The sequence below is a fragment of the Vulpes vulpes genome, chromosome 9 (assembly GCF_048418805.1).
Source record: "Vulpes vulpes isolate BD-2025 chromosome 9, VulVul3, whole genome shotgun sequence".
Classification (NCBI taxonomy): Eukaryota; Metazoa; Chordata; class Mammalia; order Carnivora; family Canidae; genus Vulpes; species Vulpes vulpes.
In genome coordinates this window covers 63964427-63988806 of record NC_132788.1, presented here as the reverse complement: position 1 = coordinate 63988806, position 24380 = coordinate 63964427, and the positions used below count along the sequence as shown (strand labels likewise).

Sequence of the window (24380 nt, the reverse complement as noted above, 5' to 3'; positions counted from 1 at the left end):
TATGCTAAAATTTCAGCTAGAAAATTAAACATGTGTGATTGCCTGTGGCCATTTTTAAAAGAAAAACTATGAAGAGAGGATACATTCCAACTAATACAGCCCTAAATACTCTACACTTATAAGAAATAAAATAGTAACTCTCCCTAGACTTGGAAGAAAGAAAGTGAGATAGTAGAGAATACACCCCAAAGATCCAAGGATATTTAAAAATTTAATATGTGACAAGAGATGGTCTTTCCCATCAGTAAAGAATGATTAATTATTTAATATATGGTGCTGGGGCAAGTAGTTAACCATTTGAGAGAAGTCACTGTAGATTGTTGGTCTACCTTCATAATAATCCCAACTAATTTCCATGTAGGGAAATATTTAAATGTAAACCTCAAATATTCCTGTCACATTGGTGGGGATAGAGGCTTGAACAAAATTTTAAGAAAATACTCGGACATCTACACAGAATTAACTTTGAAGATTCTTCTTTTTTTTTTTTCTAGTGGCAAAAACTTGAAAAATGTTTAAACATTTAACAATGAACATTAGGTTTAGGTTAGGTTTAGCTAGGCATATTATGCAATATGAGAGAGAGAGAAAGTGAAATGAAAGGACAGGGAAGGGTGGGAGGAGAAGAAACTGAGATTCACAATTGCATAGTTTTTAATATATATGTGCATACCCACATGCACACACAAAAATGATAAAGAGAAAAAAATGTTAACAGGGATGAAGGCATTAAAGTTATTTTCTTCTTTTTGTTTCTCTATTTTTCACAAAGAAATATACATTTCTAAGGAAAAATACAGACTCATTCTAAACAATTACAATGGATTATAAATGTCTTTAATCCTATTTGAGACTCATCATTAACAAAAACCATGTTTATGTGATAGGCAAATTTTTATGAATAGTAGAGAGTAATAAAAAGATGAAAATTAAGTCCTCTGATAAAGATTAAAAATGCTCAGGGTGCCTGGATGGCTCAGTCGATTAAACCTCTGCTTTTGGCTTAGGTCGTGATCTCGGGGTCCTGGGATCTAGCCCAAAGTCCTGGCTCCCTGCTCAGTGGGGAACCTGCTTGTCCCTTTTTCCTCTGCTCCTCACCCACCCCGTCCTTATTATTTATCTAAATAAATAAATAGAGTTTTTTTTTTAAAAAGATTGTATTTATTTATTTTGGAGAGAGTGAATGAGAGATAGCATAGACACAGAAGCCAGGGGAAAGATAGAGGGAGAGGGAGAAGCAGACTCCCCACTGAGCAGGGAGCCTGAAGTGGGGCTTGATCCCAGGACCCGGGGACCATGACCTGAGCCCAAGGCAGATGCTTAACCAACTGAGTCACCCAGGTGCCCTAATAAATAAAATTTTTAAAAATGCCTATTATTATTATTTTTTAATCAGAGAAGGGAATTCTCAAAGAGAGACGAAATATCTACTATTCTACAGCCAAAGTATTACTACACTAAATTTTCTTCATCAAAGGATCAATTCTGCATTTCCATCGAAGACTGGCAAGAAGAGAGGATTTCAGTAGCAGGAAGAGAAAGTATTGTTAGGCTATCAAGCAGAATGTGGAGGCTAATTGCTGAAGATGACTAATAATAATTTTGCCAGTTGTAGGTACCAGGCATAACACACACTTCAAAATAATTACGTGGTGTGCTTAAACACTGTTTTAAAAACAAGTAACTAAATATGTAATGTGATACTTAAATAAGTAGCATCATATTTCATAGGTTACATAAATTCCTGCAGTCTTTCATCTCTTACTGCAAGGAGGCATGTCCTTATGCAGCTATATTTTTATCACAGAAATGAAATCCATTTGTTCTTTCGTTCCTTATTCTAACATATGCATAATGTAGAAATAACTACACTGTATATAAGATATGTGCTTGATCCTAAAGATACATATGAGTCTTAAACCAGGAGATATGTCTTATTTATAATGAAAAGACAGACCACAGATAGTGACCACTTTTAAAGGATGCATGGTAGTGAGGGAAGAAATCTATTTTACCAAGATTTTCATCACTGAATTTGGAGCACAGTATAGAAAATCCACTTGCTTTGGGAGGGCTTCACAATTCTGATATTTTATCTCAGCTATGTAAATGCAAATTCAAGTAGAGGGCTGGAAGTATCTTCATTAGCACAGTTTCAAAGGTAGAAAGGGATTTTGGCAGCAAAGGCATCTGTGCAACAGCATGCAGCTTTTACACTTCCACAAGTTGAAATTGATGGAAATGTATTGACATGCTTGGCTTCTTTCCTTTTTATTTCTTATGTGAAAAAGTCTCTCTCTCTCCCCACTCCTCACCTCTCTCTCTCTTCATTCCTCCCTTAATCCCTTCCTTTTTTTTCTGCCTGAAGTCTTTATTCAGTTGAAGTTTTCCTTACCTAAAATTTATAACCTTGGAACTATAAATGAAACATAGGGAGCTCATTCTGTTAAGATATTTGTATAAGCTTCAACAAGGCATTTACATACAATGTTTGAATAACAGTCTAGGAATGATCACTAAAAAAACTTTTAGTGGCTCTGTAGTCAATTTTGTGGGACTCCAGTAATCTACTTTCCTTCCTTGTTTTATTCTTATTAAAATGTTTTACCAGCAGTTCAGCAAAGTGTCATAGGTAAGAGTTCAGAAGTTCGCACTGGGCAGTTTCAGGTGTGAGTACTGCTCTCTGTCTTACAACTTTGGATTTGAGGCACGGTCATATCCTACTTTCAAGTATCAATTTCCTCTTATGTAAAATGAGATAGTAATAGTTTAATATAATAAAGAATATTTACTGATGGTTAGATAAATTCCTGCATATGAAACTTTTAGAACATAACTGGCAGCAAGAAAAAGTTGGATAAATAATAGGGATTATGCCTAAAGCAATGATGACAGAAATACATAGAAATATGTTCTTCCCTTAGGACAGTAAAGGGAATGTTTGCAATGATGTGTCTTGGGAACTCAAATATGAGGAATGGGTAAACTTTGTAAGGAAACACACACTGTTCTGTTTTGATTATCATTACCTCCATGTGTGAATCAAGCAGTCTGTCCCAGCATTATGCTAAGCAAAGTGTAATCATTATTCTTATCCCTCAAAACAAACTTTTATTAATGATATTTCATTGAGGCAAAATAACTTCACCAAAGTAAACATTCATGAAGAGAAGCATCAGGCTTTGATTCCAGATCTTGTCAATACTAAATCCCGTTTTATCTCCACTACACCTCATGACCCCTATCACAAAGAGTTTCTCCTGATAGGGAGACTGAGGCTTTCTCACACTGGTTTTGGGCTTTGAATCAGTGACAGTGCCCCCAGGGTCATGGAAGAAAGTGCATCAAGGATGGGCTTCATGGTAGGTAATCAATCTACTCTCAGGGCCCTCTGACTTAGAGTAATGTTGACAAGAAAAGTTGATAGAGAAATGAGCTTTACAGAGGTGGTAACCAGCTTTAAACAACAGTAAATAGGTTTATCTTGGCAAACTGCACTGGAAGGAAAGGAATAGGTAAACATTGAGTAGGATTTTTCAGGGCTCAAAGAATCAACGTGAGTGGAACTTTGGCATCTTTGGAGCAGAGTTGACAGGCTTGGCTTGAGCAAAGATCAAAACTGGCTTTTAGACACTTGAGAAATCTGTATGATAAAGCAAGTGTAAAGCCTGGGAGAGTGCGCAAGCAGAGTTTTGTGAAATTGCTCATTCTTACAGCTGATTAATGGTACCAATCATAGTCTGTTACATGCTAGTGTTAGGAGAACTATGGTAATAGTAACTGTGTAGAGGTCTTGAGGTTAGGGCCTAAGGCAGTATCCTAACTAGTGGCTACTTTGGGGCTTCCTCTTGGGTATTTGGAATCCCAAGCAAACATTTTTTATGGAGGCTCTTTAGGTATACATAATTTGATTGAGCTAAAATCAGCATGTCAGGCCTCTTTAGGTAAGCCTAATCTCATATAGTCTTAAGAAACAAGTACTATACTAGGTAAAGGGAGCAATCTACATGTTAGACTACTCTCCTGGAATCAAGGCCCTGCTATTGGGCCCTAGGATGATCCTCACAGGCATAAGTTCTAGAACTCCTTGGGACATCTGCTGAATCCCATGAAGGGTAGAGGACAGCCCTGCATCTCTCAGCACCCAAAAAGGGGCTTAGGAAATTTTGAGAAAGACCCTCCAAACTGCAGGGACTGCTGAAGTGAAGGCTTTATGGCAAGAAACCCCCTGGCCTGGTTCTAAAGTGTTATTTCATAATATTCTTGTGAAGAATATATGAAATGATGGATGCAGCTTGTTTAGACATTTCCTCACAGATGATTAGTACTCAAACAATGTTAGATGACTAATGATATCCACCAATATTCATGAGCCATGTCAGCCAATCTCTATACAAACTCCAGCTAGGTAATTGTTTTTGTTGTGGTTTCTAATTGCTTTTGAGAAATAAAGCATGGGGGTACCGGGTTGGCTCAGTTTGTTAAGTGTCTGCCTATGGCTCATGGTCATGATCCCAGGGTCCTGGGCTGCCCACTCAGCAGGGAGCCTGCTTTTCCCTTTCCTTCTGCTCTTCCCTCCTATTTGTGCTCACTCGCTCTCTCAAATAAATAAATAAATAAATAAATAAATAAATAAATAAATTCTTAAAAAAAAAAAAAGTAAAACATGATTCTGTTTATCAGAATGTTTACAAATTCTTTTCTCCTAACCACCATGACTCATGTGATTCCCTACCATCTTCATTACTTCTGAAGAGGAAATGAGAGGCCAAGGCACAAAAGCACATCTTTCTGTGCTATCTGAAAGTAGTTGGTTGCATTTAGGTAGGTTAGAGTTGCAGTGGGTTGTTTACTAAAACGTGCATCCTCTTTGGAGCTCGAGCCCTGTATTGTGAGTGAATTATCATCAGTATAAGTGAATCTCTTACATCCTGGTGGTGTGCTCTCTCATGTGGTGTTTTCTTTTCTTTCCAGATCCCCCAGATCAGTTATGCATCAACGGCACCTGAGTTAAGCGATGACCGGCGCTATGACTTCTTCTCCCGTGTGGTCCCACCTGACTCCTTCCAAGCTCAGGCTATGGTGGATATTGTAAAGGCCCTAGGCTGGAATTATGTGTCTACCCTCGCATCTGAAGGGAGTTACGGAGAGAAAGGTGTGGAATCCTTCACCCAGATTTCCAAAGAGGCAGGTAGGAAGAGATTGCAATGGTCAAGATGACCTTCTTCGCATGTCTGTGGCTTGTAGTGTTCTTTCCAATCTTCATTAAACCAACACTGTAGATAATCACTATATCCCTACTCTCATATCCCCTACTGCCTGTAAAGTAAATCTGTAAAGCCTTCATTTACAACACTTTGCCAGTTTTGAAGAGAATATTTTCAAAAGTGTGAAACAGCAGTCCTCTAAAGTATTAGTAGCAGAAAGGGAAATAAGAGAATATGTACTAAATTTGATATCTTACTTCTGTGTAGTGAGTAATGGTGTGGATTGCAGCCTGCACACAGAAACCTGAGACAGTATTGATAAATGTGCCTCTCCACACATGCCCTTCTTCTCTGCCCCTCTCCAAAATGAGCAAATTGTTTAGAATCATGAGACCCTAATCATGGTGGCTCTTTGCTTTGAAAAGGAATGACAGTGACACTCTGACTGAATGATCTAAAACCAAGTTAAATAAATTATCTAGACAGTAGACTGTATTTAGTCAAATAATCTTTGGAACTTTATTTTGAGAAAGATAGTTCAATTAAGTAGCACTTGTAATAGATTATTTTATAAGTTTCTTTAGCTCGAAATGGAATTAATGAGTTCAAATGCTTGGCCAGCTGGTTTTCATTGGACAGACTTTGAGAAATGAGATTAAAATCTTCACACTTAGGAATTCTGGCAATAAATATTTAGGCTTCCCCATATGGAAATATTGGATACAGTAAACATACATTTAAAAAATGCATGCTTGGATATTCCTGTAAAGTTCTTAATACTGAAGTTAGGTTCTCAGTTTGGTTTGTAAGAATTTCATCTAATCTGAATGGTTATTGACTGGAATAGTTAGCTGACCATAAAGGTAAATACACAAGCAAGGTAATAGAAACAGAGGTCCTTTTCGTGAGGAAACATGTCATAAAGCCTGAAGACATGGTTTTGAATATTTGACTGTCATTCTAGAGATACACCTAGACATGTAATGCATTAGGGTATAGATGGTATATCTGCAAATGGCTACTAAAAGAAGGGAGCCAGGGCTTATATATATATCCCATGATTTTAACTCAGAGAGCTGGGTCATTTTTATACTTTTCCATCTGACTGAAATATTCTTACTCTTCATCCCTTTGACTAGATAACTCTTGATCGTTGACAGGTCTCATCCTAAATGCCATTTTTAAATGTATAAATGTACTTCAAACTTTCTTCGGTCTATTTGCTTGGCCTTGTATTTTTAGTATCTCCTCCCATGGCACTTGTCACATACTGGTATAATTTTTGTTGTTGATGTTTTCTGTCTTGTCCCCTAGACTCTAAGAGGAGATTGTGTCTGTCTGATTCACTACTATAGTCCCAGAATCTGTGTTTCCAAGGGAAATATACTTAGTATAATTCAGTTAGAAATTTTCTGATTAGAAAGAAACCTTAACTCTGGGCTTGTGTCAGACGTACTAAAATATAAGAGTCATTAATAATGGACTTTGTGAATCTTCAATGAAATACCTTATAAGTTTTGAGAACTACATTTTTATTTATTTCTTTGTTTCTTTGACTCCTGCTTTGACCCAAATACTAGAAGCCAATTTAGAGCAATAACTAAAATATGAGCATAACAGCCAATAGATAAGATAAAGAGAAAATATGGGTAAAATAGAAGATAAAATTCAGAGATACAGTTCAGATACCATCTTATTCTATGTAATTGCTGCAAGTGGGTCTCAAATTTAATACTGGACAAAGCAAAGATCACTACCCATTTCATTACAAAATTTACAGTGTCCATAAGGTCAAAATCATGTTGATTATTCAGTAAAGGACAGGGAAAAGACAAATGTTTGCTTTGGAACTTTTATAACACTATATTTTATAGACAGGTCAGCGGTGAGTTTCATATGGTTATGTATTCCTGGTGCTACTTGGTGAAAACTTAAGATATAATATCAGAGTCTGCTGTATAATGACACTGCAGAAAGGAAAAGCCCTTGCAATATGGTATTAAACTCCTAGCTCATAATTTTAGCTAAACATATGTTGAAATGGCCCAGTGCAGAAATAAAGATTTTATCATTGGCAGCCATTTCAGATGAGGTTCTTTAGTCTGAGAGCCTTTGAATTTGAGGAGAAGAGTAACTAAAAAGCCAGTTGCAGAATTGCAGGAAAACATTGAGGGTTCAGGCAATGCCTCGCAGATTAGTTTTTTTCCTGTAGGTATTATGATATTCATCATGTACTTATAATAAATTTCATATGAGCATCTTGCTACCCCAAGCCTGACTTCAGTAGACAGAGATACATATTCATATGCCACAATCTCTAAAATAATCCCACTATTTTCTGATATTCATTCAAAAAACAGCAATATGTTCTAGTTAAGAAACATGAAAAAGGAGAAGAAAAAATTGCTTTATTGGAATTTCTTGGCAGTATACATGCTTAAGGAAATTTTAAGGATAATTTTAAATGTCTGCTTTTTTCTCTTGCCTGATGACTGTAGACTCCGGTCCTCAAAGAAAGATACAAGTCCACATGCATTTGTAGAAGGGATGGAGGTGCACAGAGATAAGCACTAGGGTGCCAGGAGGAGGTGGATTTGAGGAACAGGCACTATTCTTTTCATGTTGTAAAACTTTGGATACATGACTTAACTTTTCAGGTCTCAGGTTCCTCATGTAGAGAATGAGATTAATACCTGCTTTGTCAGGTTAGTAATGTAAGTAATATCATATGTTGGGAATCACCTAACACTCAACAATACCAAGTTATTATTAGTGTATCACACCAGTTGAGTTCTCCATAGAGGAGTGTTGCAAGGTTGCAGAGTTTTTGTCTCACAGAATTGAAGAATGAATCTCTTGGACAATAGGGTGAAGTGAAGTGAAAGTTTGTTAAGAGAAGGTGAGAAGAAAAAAGAAAAAGAAAAAGGTCTCTAGAGTGAGAAGGGTCCCAAATGCATTGCCCCTGAGCCCTTTTATGGTCTTTTATAGAAAACTGACCAGGGAACTTGGTAAATATATTTTCTATAATATTTATGACAAACATGGTAGACTTGTAAATATTATGAAAATATCTCACCTGTATTTAGAACAAACAAGGTGGATTTGTTATGTTCCCTTCTCTCTGGTTAATATCTTGTCTGTAACATTTTTCCACATCTGGGATTTCTGTGAGCCTGGTTGGGTAGCCCCTTACCTGTCTCTCCCTACCTAGCCTCACCTATCCCTTACTCATTAGTAGAGTTATTGTTTGAGTTTTAAAAATTTGAAAATAATGCAAGTGATGGATGACACTTGCCTTTAGGTATAACTACAAGGTTTTATATATTATATGTAGTTATATAATATAAATTATGTATTATAGGTATATAATAGCTGAGTTGGTATTTTTGCTAATATGCTTTCATTATATTAGAAGCATCAGAAGAAGAAGAGGTTAGCTATTCATATTTTCCTATGTATGTACTGAGAGAGAGAGAGAGAGAGAGAGAGAGAGAGAATGAGAGTGAGAGAGCATAAGGTCATTGATGTTTCTATGTACTGCTAGCAGGCTTGAAGGAGTTACTTCCATGCTTTCTGAACAGTTTGACTGAAGATTATGATTCCTATCTTTATTAATATCTTTAAGACTTTCCAGTGCCAGGGTAACTCAGTCAGTTAAGCCCTGAACTTTGGCTCAGATCATGATCTCAGGGTCATGGGATGGAGCTGGGCATTCTTGGCTCTGTGCTCAGCAGGGAGTCTGCTTGAGATTCTCTCTCTCCCTTTTCCTCTGCACCCCCCCCCCACAGTCTCACCCCCCCTAGAATAAATAATAAATACATCTTTAAAAAAAAAGTTGTACCCTTTAAGATTACTTTAGTTCTAAAATTTACTTTAGACCTTTAGACTTAAGTCCTGAAGCAGAGGCTGCTTAAGAACTAGAGCATGAGGTGTATCCACCATGCACATAGTCAAGAACATGAGTGAGCTCTCCTTTATCATGCTCTGGTAGAAGAAATCAAGACAATGATGTCTGAGGAAAGAAGCCATGCTTCATCAGGAGACCATATAATTTTTTTGGAACATGGAAACATAGGCACACTTTCTCTAAGCTTTCAAAGAAAACCTCAGTAATCATGGGAGATTTAAATATGCATGGATGCTGCTCCTTGTTGAAGAGTCCTTCAAAGAGGACTGTAACATTATTTTTTCAAATGATGAGATTTTTGTAAAACAGTTCTATTTGCATAAATTGCCCTGTTTATTTGAATGAATGCACATGCAGTATCAACAAAAACAATTTATTGCTTAATATCACAAGGAATAAGAGATTATTCACTCCCAATGTGCTCAAGTCAACATAGTAACCTAACTAGCCTAAATTAGACATATAGACTCCTCTTTCTAAAGTGAAGGTGAAAAGTAAATGCTTATGATAGTATATACAACCTTAATATATTTCAGACTTTTGAATCAAATTTGGTTCAAGGATTGTGGGAGTAAGGGCGTATGACTTTTGAGTTTGCCAGACAATTTTCAGGAGAATCCCATGACCAATGTTTCACAATATAACACAAATAGTAATGATTTGCTACTGCGTATGGTATCATGACAGATGTCCACTTTTCAAAACCTGAAATAACAGTTGAATTATCTTTTTGGTATTTTGTGCCAGTTACTTAGTACAGATATTTTAATTGGTCTTATAAAGCAATTATCATTATTAGATAAACTATAGAACTTAATTTTATTTAATACTTTGTCTTAATCTAGAATATTCTTTCCTAGAATAATTAGGTGAGACTTAATCTATTAATAACTTTTTTGCAAACCTCAGTCTCTTTTAGATCTCAAGAACTAGTTAGATTTGCTTATTATGGGATTCTGTTTTCTTTATTGGATTCTGTGCTTCTCCCTGTTTCAGAGATGCAATGTTTACTTTCATTGTGTGGGAATCATCAGTCTTCCCCACCGTACTTTAACCTCTATGAGGTCAAGGACTTTGCCTTATGACCCCATCATCTACCATAGTATTTGACATATAGAAGGCATTCAATAAGTATTTAAAAGAAGATGAGAAGAGAGGAGGAGTTGCATGTCTTCCTTTGCCTTTTAGAAAAAGCCTGTAGATGAAACATTTGTGATATATAATTTTATGATATGTAATTTTGTGACTTGTTCACAAAAAATTATATCCTACACCTGTTTGCTGTGGTTTAATACAGCTGCCCTTACTCTGACTCTACTGTCTTCTTCTCTCTTATGATCCCCTCATAAAACTTAAAGCAGTGTGATGTAGTAACATGTCTTTAATTCTATCTAGGTTGAATTGCAGAGTCTTCTTTTCCTTTTATTTTTTTTGTTTCTGCCTGTGTCATGGTGAATATAGAAAACTCAGAGGCATTTTCGAGCCTAACTGCAGTGTTTCCCAAATGAAGTGTTCAGTGGTCCTAGTTTAAATACAGGTATTAAACATTCAAAGGCTAACTTTCAAAACGTAAAATCACAAGAACTCCCATGATATCATTTATCTTCAGTTGTTCTTAAAACTAAACTGTAAATTCCCAAGAAGAGGAATTATGTTTTGTATTTTATTTTTTGGATTCTCAGTGGTTAGCACAGCGTTTTATATTTTTACCCTGACTCCATTTACCAGCACACCTTGAGGGTGACCCCTTACCCACAACATCATTGCCATTTACTTCTGGGCAATGAGCTCCATTCATAGCTATATCTGTTCATGTCTCCAGATTAGCCCCTCTGATGTAGTATTCATTCAGTTATGATGATAATCTTTCTTAAATAGAAAGAAGTCTATTTCATTATTTATCTCTGGTCTCCCTTTCCCCAGAGGAATAAGTAAAAGATATCTAGCATGGCATATAAGTCCTTTCTGATCTAGTGTTTGCTTCAGTCATGAGTCTCATTCCCATACTATCCCTATCCTCTTTTATTCTCACCTCAGGCCCCCATACACTCTTTTTACCCTACCAATTCAACCTTCTGTAAGTATCAGGATACTCTGTTCCTTTGTCAACACTATGCTTCTGCCTGGACCACCAGCTAACTCTAGTTTATTTTTTTCAAAATATGACACCTTGGGAAAAGCCATCCTTGACTTAATCGTCCTTTGTGATCCTATTTTGGGTTGCTGTGTATACATTTGTTTATTTTAACAGCACTCCATTTTAAGTCTACATCCCGGAATAAATTCATGGAGAATGACCAATGACACAAATCTTGAGGAGAAAACAAGACTGCATATCACTATAGAGCTAAAATGGCCAGATGTTCATGTTCCCAGCCTTCCTTGAAGCTAAGGTACAACCATGTAACCCAGTCTTGGCTAATCAGACATACCCATCATAGGTGATCCAAGAGCTGGGGGTACAGAGAAGCAGGAACAACAGAGAACCCATATTGTTGATGGTAGCTGCAGTGATATCCATGTTCTAGGGCTAGAGATGGCAATCAGCATGAGCTGGCAGCAGTAGTACAATCTCCAACTTCTATTCCAAGAGTAGCAGCAACAGTGCCCCAGTTAACTTGGTTCTGTGGCACATGTTTTGGCTTTGATACCGATAGCTTAGTCATCCTTTGTTTTGGTTCATTTTCTGACTTTGGTTCCCAGGCTTCCCCAGTGATTCTGTGGATTGTCCAGCATAATTTAAATAATAATTTAAAGGGGGTGCCTCGGTGGCTCAGTTGGTTGAGGGTCTGACTCTTGATTTCAGCTCAGGTCGTGAGATAGAGACCTGCATCAGGCTCTCCACCGGGAGTGAAGCCTGCTTAAGATTCTCTCCCTGCCTCTGCTCTGTCTGCCTGCTTGCATGCACACACATGAACTCAATCTCTCTCTCTCTCTCTCTAAAAAATAAATAAATAAAAAACAAAAACAAAATCCCCCAAAATGACACACACTATAAAACAAAACACTTTAAAGTAGTAATTTAAATTTATAATTTATTTTCTACTTAATCTAGACAGGCTTTAGTTGTTTGGCTTCTACTTTCATTAATATAATCGAGAATGTCTCTTCTGTAAGTTCCATAACACTTTTTATATAACTCTGTTGTAGAATTGATAGCATGTTATTGTAATCTGTCTAATTATCCTCTCCCATTAATGTAAGCCTATCGGGATGAGGCATTATGTTGTATTTGTCTTTCAACACTCTATATCCAGGATAATGTCCAACATAGATTAAGCTCAACAAATGCACATTTAATTTAAAAATAGTCTTTTAATAATGGAAGAGGTGATGATTTCATGGCTGTAGTCGGCACAATAAAACTGCTAGAGGTTTTTCCAATTTGGCTTTCTAAACTTATCATTAATCTGTTATAGTAAGCTGACTTTATAGAAGGAAAAAGATGGCATAAAATATCTGCTGATATGCCTTACATTCATATAGTGCATGTCTGAGTACTTTCTTTGTGTCAGATGCAATTCCAGAATAATAGTCATAAATAATGATTATAGTAGTAACAACCACAAGACAAAAATAATAATTATCTTTGCTTTAAAACAATTTTTTTAAGATTTTATTTATTTGAGAGAGCTCTCTCTCAAAGATAGCAACCAGGAGAGCATGAGGGAAAGGGAGAAGCAGGCTCCATGCTGAGCGGGATGCCTGACATGGGGCTCGATCTCAGGACCCTGAGATCATGACCTGAGCCAAAGGTAGATACTTAATCGACTGAGCCACCCAGGCATCCCTAATCTTTGCTTTCTAAAGGTAGAAACACATAAGTAGACCCATGAAAACAGCCTCATTGGGGGCATGCTGTAAGGGAGAACTAAGGAAGAAAATAGATGCCTAGCAAGCCTCAAAGGAGTTCACAAACAAGGTTGACCTATCTGGGGTAGTGAATGACATTTTAGGAAGAGAGGGTCATAGTAAAAACCCAAAAGAAAACTATTTAATGATATTTTAATTTGTAAATGGTATAGGAAATAGCATCACTTTGAAAAAAAATTATGCACGTTGAATTACTATGATGTAAAATGTTCTTCCACACAACATGGAAACTACTGCAGAAAATGCTCTGGCTTTCGAGCCAAGAACTTCTAATTCTGGCCCTAAGTCCTATAGTAAGTGACTGGGAGTCAGCCTACTGCTCCTTTGCATTGTAAAGTCATCACATACTTACTGAGAAAAACTAGTCTTTCCTGGTTCTGATGACTCTCAGATGCATATCACCCTGATTGCAAAGGATGGGCTTTTTCCAGGCAATAATAGACTGTCATTGTGGATGTGAGACTGGAAATAGATGATGACAGAGTGGTTTTGCTGCATGAAGGAATAGGCACTAGAAAAGACATCTCAGCAATTCCTCTTCACCCCTTCTACCTACCTTCATTGCAGTTGAGCATCATGAAGGAATATGAAAGGACCTGAAGATAAGGTGAACTCCTCCTTTTCTCACCTTCTTGCTATCATTACCATATGTTGCACATGCTTAGGAGAGGAAGGACATGGGATTGTGGCCCTGAGGTTAAAGATGTAGTGAAAAGGAACATAGCTCAACTTTAAATATAGAAAGAGAGACTCAAACTTCGAGGATTCCATTGAGCAATAGAATTTCTTGGTCAGTTGGGTAGGGGAGAAGAACATTGCTTTTATGGCATAGTTTACACTGGAAAATGTAAACCATGCTTTTATAATATACCCACTAAATTTCAGAGGCAGAAGGTTTGATTAATTCTCCGATTTTGTAACACTGCCTTCAGCTTTTAGCTGAGGCTTTCTTTTCTCAGTCTTTACAAAAGTGTTTATTGGAAGAGACTCAGTTTGAATAGGTTTTGATGGATGTCAGCAAGAGAGAGAAATTGCAGTAGAAAAAAAATATAGAACAACAGCTTATAGAACTAGAAGGAAACATATCAAGTTCAAGTGTTTCTTGGGCGTGTGTACGTTTTGGTTGTGGCAAAGTAGGAACCTAGTGTGTGAGTCCCACTAAGGTCATGCACAGCGAGGAAGAGACATTTCTCAATGTAATTTCAGTGCTCCAGCCAAAAACTGGAAGTGGTCACAATCCAAAATGTGTCCTCTTTTTGGTTGCCTTTGCCAGAGGCTTCCCTGAGTTTCATTCCACTGGAATAGGCAAGTAAAGGGGGAGGGGAAGCTTGAACAGAATCCACACAGAAAAGTGCAATATTCATCACAATAGTGCGGAGGGGTGGGCATAGAATTAGTCAAATGGATCATCCTAAAAAATAGATACTCTAGTACAAGAAACCTTAAATTAATAATTAATTGGCTGCTTGCGAAATATCTATTTACTGGACTCCAGCTCCTTCCTAAATAATTTTGTATTTGGAAGAACTTGATGTGTGTAAATGTAGCCTCTTTGAGACCTGCACAGAGGGATCTGTTTTCCTTTTATTTGGCAAATGGATCCCTGCTGTTAAATCTTTCAAGAGATTATAGGAAATTCTACAAAGCCTTACATCAGTTGCATTAGCACTCTCAGGCGAACTGAAGGATCAGTAGCCAACCTGAACACATACTCCATTAAGACTTTGAAATACTTTGACGTTGGGTAGCTCCAAATTTGCCTATTCCTAATGCTTCACATTTTGTGTTACTCTTTTGGCGGGGTATCTTAAATAAGAAGCACTTTCAACATACTGCCAATAATCATTACGTTGTATTATTCTATTACATTAATATTTTAGAGTTGAGATTAACTGCCGAGCTAACTCCTTTTTGGATAGGTATCAATGGGTTGTCATCATTTTTAACAAGCCATACTGTTTGGGTGACCCTTTGAGAAACTAGTATAGAGTTACAATGTAGATATTTACATACAAGGGAATATATTAAAAGTAAAGTCATCATGATAATGATCCAGGTCTTAAGAGAAAACTTTGAAGTATATATTAGATGCGCCTAAGTAAAAAGGTGCTTACTAAAAGTATCCACTTATGAAAAAGGTTTATTTTTCTTAGGCTGTTGTTAGTGATCCTTTTGATTTAAATTAAAAAAAAATTAAGCAGTCAATATTACAAATATAAACCTGGTATATTTTTTATCAAAAAAGATATGTTTCCTTGGAAATGCGAAGTTGTAGGATTATGACTACAGAAATTTCGACGAGTGATGACTAATTATATAGAAGTTTGTTGTTTTCAAACTCAATACTGGAGAGTAGAGAAATTACATATTCTCCTGGTCAAAGTTTTTTGGCACTAATGTTGTTAATACTTAGTTTTATATCAGGATGATGAGTGTTATTTTCTAAAATCGTGGTATATGGTAATGCACTTAGTACACATTCCACTCTCCACACTTTTGAGTAATTAATGTAAATTTTGTTATCAGTCTGTTCTTATGGGTATTTTGTTCAACAGTAACCAGTGAGTAATTAAGATAGGAAGTAGAAACTGGGGTTGCTTGCATTAGACTCAGATTGAATTCTTCTCGAGAGTTTGCCTCATTTATTTATGGGGCTCCCACTATATTTTTCTCAGCTTTATTAAGATATCACCTACAATACCGGGAAAGTTTAAGGCATACAATGTGATGATTTGATATACTTATATATTGCAAAGTAATTACCACAATAGGGTTAGTTACCACCTATTACCTCACATGATTACTGTTTCATTTTGTGATTAGAACATTTAAAATTTACTCTCTTAGCAACGTTTAAGTATGTAAGACGGTGTTGTTAATTATAATCACTATGTAGTACCTTAGATTCTAGCACTTACTCATCTTCTAACTGTAAATTTGTGCCATTTGACTGACATCTCCTGGTTACCTATACTTCCTATAAGCTCTGGCAACTACAATTCTACTCTCTGTTGCTATGATTTATAGATTCCACATATAAGTAATATCATACAGTATTTGTCTTTCTTTGTCTGACTTATTTCACTTAGTATGGTGTCTCCAAGGTCCATCCATGGCAGCATTTCCTTCATTTTAATGATTGAATAATAGTTCAGTGTGTGTATATATAGATATATGTGTATGTGTATGTTATAATTTATATATATGTAAATTATATGTATTATAATTATATTAATATATATATATAATTTTCTTTATCCATTTATCCATTGACACTTAGGTTGTTTCCTTATCTTGACTATTGTGAATAATGCTACAAGGAGCAGGGGAGTGTAGACATCTCTTTGCAATCCTGATTTTATTTCATTTGGATATATATCCAGAAGTCTATTTGCTGGATCATTTGGTAGTTGTAGTTTTAAGTTTTTGAGGATCCTCCATACTATTTCCTTTGGTGGCTGTACCAATTTACATTCCCACCAGCAGTGAATAGGATTCCCTTTGCACCACATTCTCACCATGTGTCTTTTGTCTTTTTGATCATGCCATTACAATAGATATGAGGTGATATCTCACTGCAGTTTTGATTTGCTTTCCTCCAATATTAGTATCTTTTCACATACTTGTTGGCCATCTATTGTAAGTAATTTGTTTTAGGTAAGGACTAATGCCATTGTTTTCTGGCTGTTTTATAGTTTCTCTTGTTCCTTTCTCCCTCTCACGATGCCTCCCTTTGTGAATTGATGGTTTTCCATAGTGATATGCTTTGATTCCCTTTTGGTTATCTTTTGTGTATCTACTATGCTTTGTGACTACAATGAGGCTTACATAAAACATCTTACAGATATAACAGTCTGTTTAAAGCTGATAACAGCTTAACTTTGCACACACAAACTCTACTCTTTTATTCCCCCTCACTCTTTTATGTTTTTGATGTCACAATTTACCTCTTTTTGTATTGTATATTCATTAGCCTACTATTGTAAGTGTAGTTTTTAAAATACTTTTCTTAAAGCCTTTACACTAGAGTCAAGTGGCTAACACACCACATTACACTGTTGGAATATTCTGACTTTGATGCATCCTTACTTTTACCAGTGTGTTGTATATTTTCATGCATTCTGTTACTAATCAGCTGTTGTTCATTTTCAGTTGAACTTTCAGAATTTCTTGTAAAGAAAGTCTAATGATGATGAACTCCCTCAGCTTTTGGTTTTCTGGCAGTCTTTATCTCTTTCTTTATTTCTGAAGGGCAACTTTGCTGGATAGAACTTTCTTGCTTGACTTTTTAATTATTTTATCTCATCACTTTGAGTGTATTATCTCACTATCTCCTGGCCTTTAAAATTTCTACTGAGAAATTTGCTTATTGTTTTATGAGAGCTCCTTTGATTTTCATAATGGATCTTAGAGAAGATCGCTTTAAGTTGAGTTTGGTGACCTATGAGCTTTACGAACCTGGATACCTAAATCTCTTCCTAGATTTGGGAAGTTCTCAGGCATTAATTTTTTTAAACAAGCTTTCTGGCCTCTTCTCCATCTCTTCCCCCTTTGATTCTCCCATAATGCAGAAATTGCTACTTTTGATGGTATCTGATAGATCACATAGGCTTTCTTCACTTTCTTCATTCTTTTTCATTTCCCTCAGACTAGATACTTTCTTCTTCTTTTTATTTAATTTTGATTAGCCATTAGTTTCAGACTTCAATTAGCTGTTAGTTCAGGTGTAGTGTTCAACAATTTATTAGTTGTGTATAACATCCAGTACCTATCGCATCACGTGCCTTCCTTTATGCCTATCACCTAATTATCCCATCCTAACACCCATCTCCCCTCCAGGAATCCTCAGTTTGTTTCATATAGTTAAGAGTCTCTCATGGTTTCTTCTCCCTCTCTGATGACTTCTCATTCAGTTTTCCCTCCCTTCCCCAATGATCCTCTGTGCTATTTCTTATTTTCCACATATGAGTGAAACTATATGATAATTGTCTTTCTCTTATTGACTTATTTTGCTCAGCATAATTATATATATATATATATATATATATATATATATATATATATATAAGCCCCTTCTTATTTATCCATTCATCTGTCAATGGACATTTGGGGTCCATTCATCTGTCGATGGACACTTGGGCTCTTTCCACAGTTTGGCTCTTTTGGACATTGTTGCTATAAACACTGAGGTGCAGCTGCCCCTTCAGATCACTATGTTTGTATCTTTTGGATGGATACCTAGTAGTGCCATTGCTGGGTCATAGGGTAGGTTTATTTTTAACTTCTTGGGGAACCTTCACACTGTTTTCCAGAGTGTCTATACCAGCTTGCATTCCCACCAATAGTGTAAGAGGGTTCCCCTTTCTCTGTATCCTTGCCAACATTTGTTAGTTCCTGTCTTGTTAATTTTAGCCATTCTGACCAGTGTGACCAGTGTATCTCATTGTGGTTTTGATTTTTATTTCCCTGATACCAAGTGAGATGAAGCATTTTTCATGTCAGACTGGATAATTTCAAAGTTCCTATCTTTTAATTTATAGATTCTTTCTTCTGCTTGATCCATTCTGATATTAATACTCTCCATTTCATTTCTTGATTCTTTCATTGTATTCTTTAGCTCCAGAATTTCTATTTGGCTCTTTCTTATGATTTCTGTCTCTTTGTTAAACTTGTCATTTTGTTTGTGTGTTGTTTTTCTGATTTCATTAAATTATCTTTGTGTTTTCTTGTAACTCATTGAGTTTCCTCAAAACACGCATTTTGACTTCTTTGTTGGGTAAGTTGTAGATCTCCATATCTTTTGGATTATTATGGAAAGATTATTGTGATTCTTTAGTGGTGTCTTGTTTCCTTGATTTTCCATGTGCTTTGAAGTATTGTGTTGCTATCTTTGAATTTGCAGTAGCAGTCACATTTCTAGTCATTACTGAGAGACACATAGAGAGAGGCAGAGACATAGGCAGAGGGAGAAGCAGGCTCCTCGTGGGGAGCCCTATGCGAACTCCATTCCGGGATACCAGAATCCTGCCCTGAGCTGACGGCAGACGCTCAACTGTTGAGCCACCCAGGCATCCCTATTTCCATTACTCCTGATAGGGAGTCTGAGGCTTTCTTAGTCTTTCTATGGATGTGTCTGCTTTATGTTTCTTGCTTCCTCTGTGGCAGGATTCTTAAGCTTGTATGTCATTTCTTGATCTTTCAATGCACCATGTCCGGTGGTCATAGCTTGCCTTTTGCTTTCCCTGGGGGTGGAGCTAAATCTCAAGTTTGTGGTCTTTTCCTAGCCCACAGATTCATGATGGCTTTCTGTGCATTTTCACTAAATGTCTGCCAAAGCTGACGCTTGCCATCTTTCAGAGCATGCATAGAGAACCAATCACAGGTTAGGAGAGTATATGGGTGAAGTGTACATAGCACTGGGGGTGCTTGTGGGCCATATGAGGGGATATGTGGGCAAGGTGTCTCCAGAAGTACACAGTTGTGTTTTTTGATGGAGTCCATGATGCAGTTAGTAGGATCTACATCTCTTTAATATCTTCTGAGAGTCCTATCTGCCTCTCTCAGAGTCTCCCCCCACCCCGCCCCACCCCATGAATCATGACTCCATACTCTGGATGGGGTGAGATTGGACTGAGCCTCTTTAGTAATGTCCAACATAGTGAAGACAAATATTCACTCCCATGCTCTCATTTAACCCTTGGGAGAAATCGTGTGCTGAGAAGATCTTATCTGACACTGAATTGTGCCTACTTGGAGGAGAAGTGATGCAAGTAAATTAAAACTCTTCTTCTTAACCCTCTCAATACATCCAAACCCATAATTTTTTTTTGATTCCTATTATATGCTGGGACTTCTCCACTGGAAACCTGAACTACCACAATAGCTCACTTGTCTGTGGGTGATTGCCTAAGAGAGTATTCTCCAACGACTTGTGAATCATGGCCAAGAGGATCAAGTTCACAGGCCACTGCAGGCACCACATTCAAGGTCTGTATGCCTGTTGCCTAATATATGGCAATATATTGGTGTATGGTATTCAATCCTATAGATCCTACAAAGGCACTTTTGTCTGTGAATGGATTCCAGTTATATACTGAAGGGAGATAAAACAAGGGATGTCTTTCTTATTCAACCATGTTGCTGTTGTCACTCCATCCAGTGTATTTTTAAAAGACAGAATATGAGTTATACTTGGGCATACAAAATCTAAATTGGAAAGGAAAAAGATAGAACAAGCATATTTTGTAATGAAAATATATGTGTTAACTAAGTAATTGCCTTTTTAAAGAACTGGACTGGATCAAATTTAATATATTTTACTATTATTCTATATGTTTTGTTCTAAATCAGTCTAAGGCAGTCAACCAAATGATAATACTAAATTGCAAACATTTACAAATTTCTAAATAAACTCTCTTGTTGAGAAGACAAAAAAGCTGACAGAAGATGTTGTTTGGAGGCCAAGCATTAGTGGTGAAGATTGTTGGAGTAGTGTCAAGTTCACAGGATGCTCAGAATGAAGTTATGGGACAGAGAATAATAAGGAGATGAGGGTCTCTGAATATAAACTCCTTTACAAGTTTTCTTTGGGTTACAGTTTCCCAGGGTGCTCCCTTAATGTTACTGAGCAAAGGAAAGTTTCCACTTTCTTATAGTGTGAATTTTAGTTTAACAGTGGCTTATTTTCTCTGAACAAATTCACTCAGCCTTAGATTACTGCATCTATATTAGAGTAATGGCTTTGGTGGCAAACTGCATCGATAACACAGCAACACTTCTGCAGAGGTGTCTGATTCCTAGTTTGACTAGCTTTTGGCTGATAATGATTATTTGTTACCTTGCTTGTATCCATTCCTTTTAAAGGGGGAAGTCATCCTCATATCTATTATGTGAAAGCATAAAAACTTGTTTACAATTGAGTGTGTATAAAAAACAACTTCAGCCTTAGAGTCAGCCTTCTATGTACAATATGACTGGTTTAGTTCACAGAAAAATGAGTATATACATTTTTATATCCTGACCTTGTCTTATCCTCCAGAAGGGCAGAACTAGTACCATGAGACATGACAGTAGACTTTCTAGTTACTTTAAAAGTTCTTTTGTTGGTGTTTTTATTTGTTTAATCTTATTAGATATGTAAATCATTTGGTCAAAAGTTTTGACAATTACTGTAAAAGAAGGAAAAAAGCATGCAAGCAACATAAATTAACTATGGGTGGTTAAGGAAAAAAAAAAGATTGTTTGGAAAGTTTATGAGATCTCAAGGAAATAGACGAAAAACCAAAGAACTAAGCTTGAAACAGGCAGGAAAAAAATGCTACTTGAAAAAGTCAGGTAGCAGGAGATAAAGAACTGTCTTCAGGAGACCACCAACAGCATGCATCAGTTCCAATACCATTTAACCTTCAGGTTTGTGCTCCAAACTCAGAGTCTAGTAGGAAGCATCGCAATACTCTGCCATATGCCCATCCTTTGGCAATTGATTAACAATTATACCAGCTAGGTTTTGGAATTACTGTAGACATCTAAGATAAAAATCAGATCCTAATATCCAAACAGGTGCTGGTGACAAATGTGTACTACCAGATGTGATATAATAGATTTTCTTCTCAGTCCCTGTAATGTCTTTCCTTGGACATTTGAAAGAAAAAGAAGAATTCATAGCAATGTAAAATGTTCTAGTTGAAGCAGTTCTGTTGAATTTCTAAAATAAAAGTAGTCTTCTTTTTTCCTTTAAAGAGATTCTCAAAAGAAACCATTATGACTTTAAATACCTGCAGAACATTCCCCAAACCACTGGCTTTCTAAAAAGATAGGGAATACAATTTTCCAAGCTTTACACCTGTGACAGGATTCATTAAGAACCAGATTTAAATCGTCAGGTGATCCAATTAGTTTTACCTTACCCCATGACTTGAGATAAAAAGAATGAGAGTAGGGGGGAGATTTATCACCATCACTAGAAAATTTCACACATTCTGAGCACTCATTCTGATGATAGAAGGTCAAGAGGAGCATTTTTACATGATAAGAATGGCTTTTGCTCATTTGTATTGAGCAGTTTAGAAAAAGAAATGTGATTTCATTTTTGTACATCCCAGAATTCCAGCCAACCTCTGTGGCTGTGAGTTTTTGATAATGGGAGTAAACAAACCTCCTTTGAAATGTAGAAGTGACAGTAGACAGGCCTTGTTCCTGAGTTCTTCCCTGCAGGGGCATGAGTATAATAAGGTGACTGAACATCCTGTGTTGAAGCCCAGGAGAAACAAAACTTGTTGAGAAGGAAAATGATGGGGGCCCATTGCATGCTGGGATAGGGATGAGAAGCTTCTGGCTGTGTTTGCCATAGAGCCCAAGAAAAACGCTTTTCAGACACCATGTGGGAGACTGAAACATTTCCAGTAAAGCTAGCTTTAGAGAGCCTGCAGTTAATTGTTTGGGAAAATTCTGTGTGAAAGAAGAGTATTTAACACCTATATCCACTTTTCAAGATATGAATAATTATAACCATGTATAGAACTGAGATGCAAATAATATGTAGGTTATTACTCTGTTATGAAGCAAAGTCCAATGCATAGACTAATAGAAAGAGGATTAAGGACCCTTCATTCTGCTTTCAATCTATTTTCCTTTCTCTCAGTTTCTGTTTGACCCCTTGGTTAGTTTCCACTTTCTGGTTTTTTTTTCCTTTGGCAAACTAGACTCCAAATACCAAAAATTGCATCTCTCCAGGCTTTCATTTAACTAGTTTCCTCTGCCTGGTATCACCTCCCAAGCTCAGGTGATCGGTATTTATCTCCTTCAGGAAAGTTAGAGTATGTTCTTTTCTCCTCATCTCTACCCCTGTCTACTGTTCCTTGCATTTCTACATCTCTCTGTGGTGATATTTATTTTGTTTTGTCACTGTTATGACATGAAAGATTATGAACTCCATAAGGGCAGCTACAGATATTAAAAATGGTGAGGAGGTATTGAAAATTCTTGGACACCTCCCCCAGTTCAGATGCTGGCCAGAACTTATAAATGCTCCTATGGAAATATGAAATACTAAATAAACATTTGTTTATGTAGTGAAATGCTGGCATCTAAAATCCATAAATCTACTTGCACTTTTCATTCAAATCCTTCTGTAAATCTCACCTCTCCAGAGAGCCTTTCATCCCACCTTGTGTAGTACTGGTGACAAGCTGCTATGGCAAATCTGGTAAAGAAACCTGTATTCCCCAATTTTCTTTTTTTTTTTTTTAATTTTAAAAATTATTTATGATAGTCACAGAGAGAGAGAGAGAGAGAGAGGCAGAGACACAGGCAGAGGGAGAAGCAGGCTCCATGCACCGAGAGCCTGATGTGGGATTCGATCCTGGGTCTCCAGGATCGCGCCCTGGGCCAAAGGCAGGCGCTAAACCACTGCGCCACCCAGGGATCCCTATTCCCCAAATTTCTAAGGTTGGTTTAGTTGCAGGTTTATGATGGATTAGGAAACTTACACAATGTTAACACTACTAGTGCACTATTAGTGCTTTTCTTTTTGTCAGTGCCATTGAGTTTAACTAAGACCTAATCACATTCTTAAATCTTAAATTCATTCTGCACATAGATTAAAGGGTTTATTTTATGCATTTGACACATGAAGTGGTTTTTCTTAGATGTGTGTGTGTGTGCATGAGAAAGATTAAAATTAAAATAGAGACAACTGATAAATACTGGGAACCAGAAATTAAAGGCAAGTTGGTTTTGTTGAATTGGGAGATGAAAAAAAAAAAAAAGAATGAGGTTTTTTTTTTTTCTAAATTAAAAAGAGCTATATGTAAAATAAACAAATAATAAACCACTAAATTTCAGAAGAAATATATTTCCTATAGTGCAGGACTACTACCTGGTTCAAAATAAACTTGCTATAGTTTTTGTAGCAATCAAGGTCTGAGTACATTTATTACAGAAGAAAATAAAAGATTATACTGACTTCCTTTTTCATATTTCCCTCCCATTTAAATGGGGTCAGTCTGAAAGATCAAGCTTCCTTCTAGTTCTTTTTGAAGGAAGACGAGGAAGACAGAGATTACCACCAGGAAGTGGGCAAATCCTCAATACTGGACACTCAGGCTTCCTTCCTTCTCTCTCTTTTTTCTTCTTTCCATTTTTCAACCTTTCCCCAAACATCCACAGAACATTTGAATATCCCTGTTTAATGATGATTAAGAGGATGTTTGGAAGTTAGTAGTACCTAGATTTAATATTTAGCTCTGCTCACTATAGAAATGTGTGGTCGCTTATCCTCCCAAAGTTTCCATGTCCTTATATATAAAACAGAAATAATACTAGATCCTTCTTTAAAAGAATTTTGTGCAAAATAAATGAACTAATCCAATGCATAAGACTACTTAGCATGGTGC

The 24380-nt window shown here is 36.6% G+C and overlaps 1 protein-coding gene across 9 annotated transcripts in view; it reads left to right on the top strand.

The window, feature by feature from the left end:
- The window catches only part of GRM7 (glutamate metabotropic receptor 7), an 823590-nt gene that overhangs the window by 257581 nt on the left and 541629 nt on the right, over positions 1 to 24380 (top strand). For all 9 annotated transcript variants that reach the window (XR_011994328.1, XR_011994329.1, XM_072720358.1 and 6 more), the window contains exon 2: positions 4975 to 5191. Coding sequence is in view for 7 of the 9 variants with exons in the window: in XM_072720358.1 (XP_072576459.1) it covers positions 4975 to 5191 (217 nt within the window). In the remaining 2 variants the exon portion in view is untranslated. The remainder of the gene's footprint in view (positions 1 to 4974; positions 5192 to 24380) is intronic.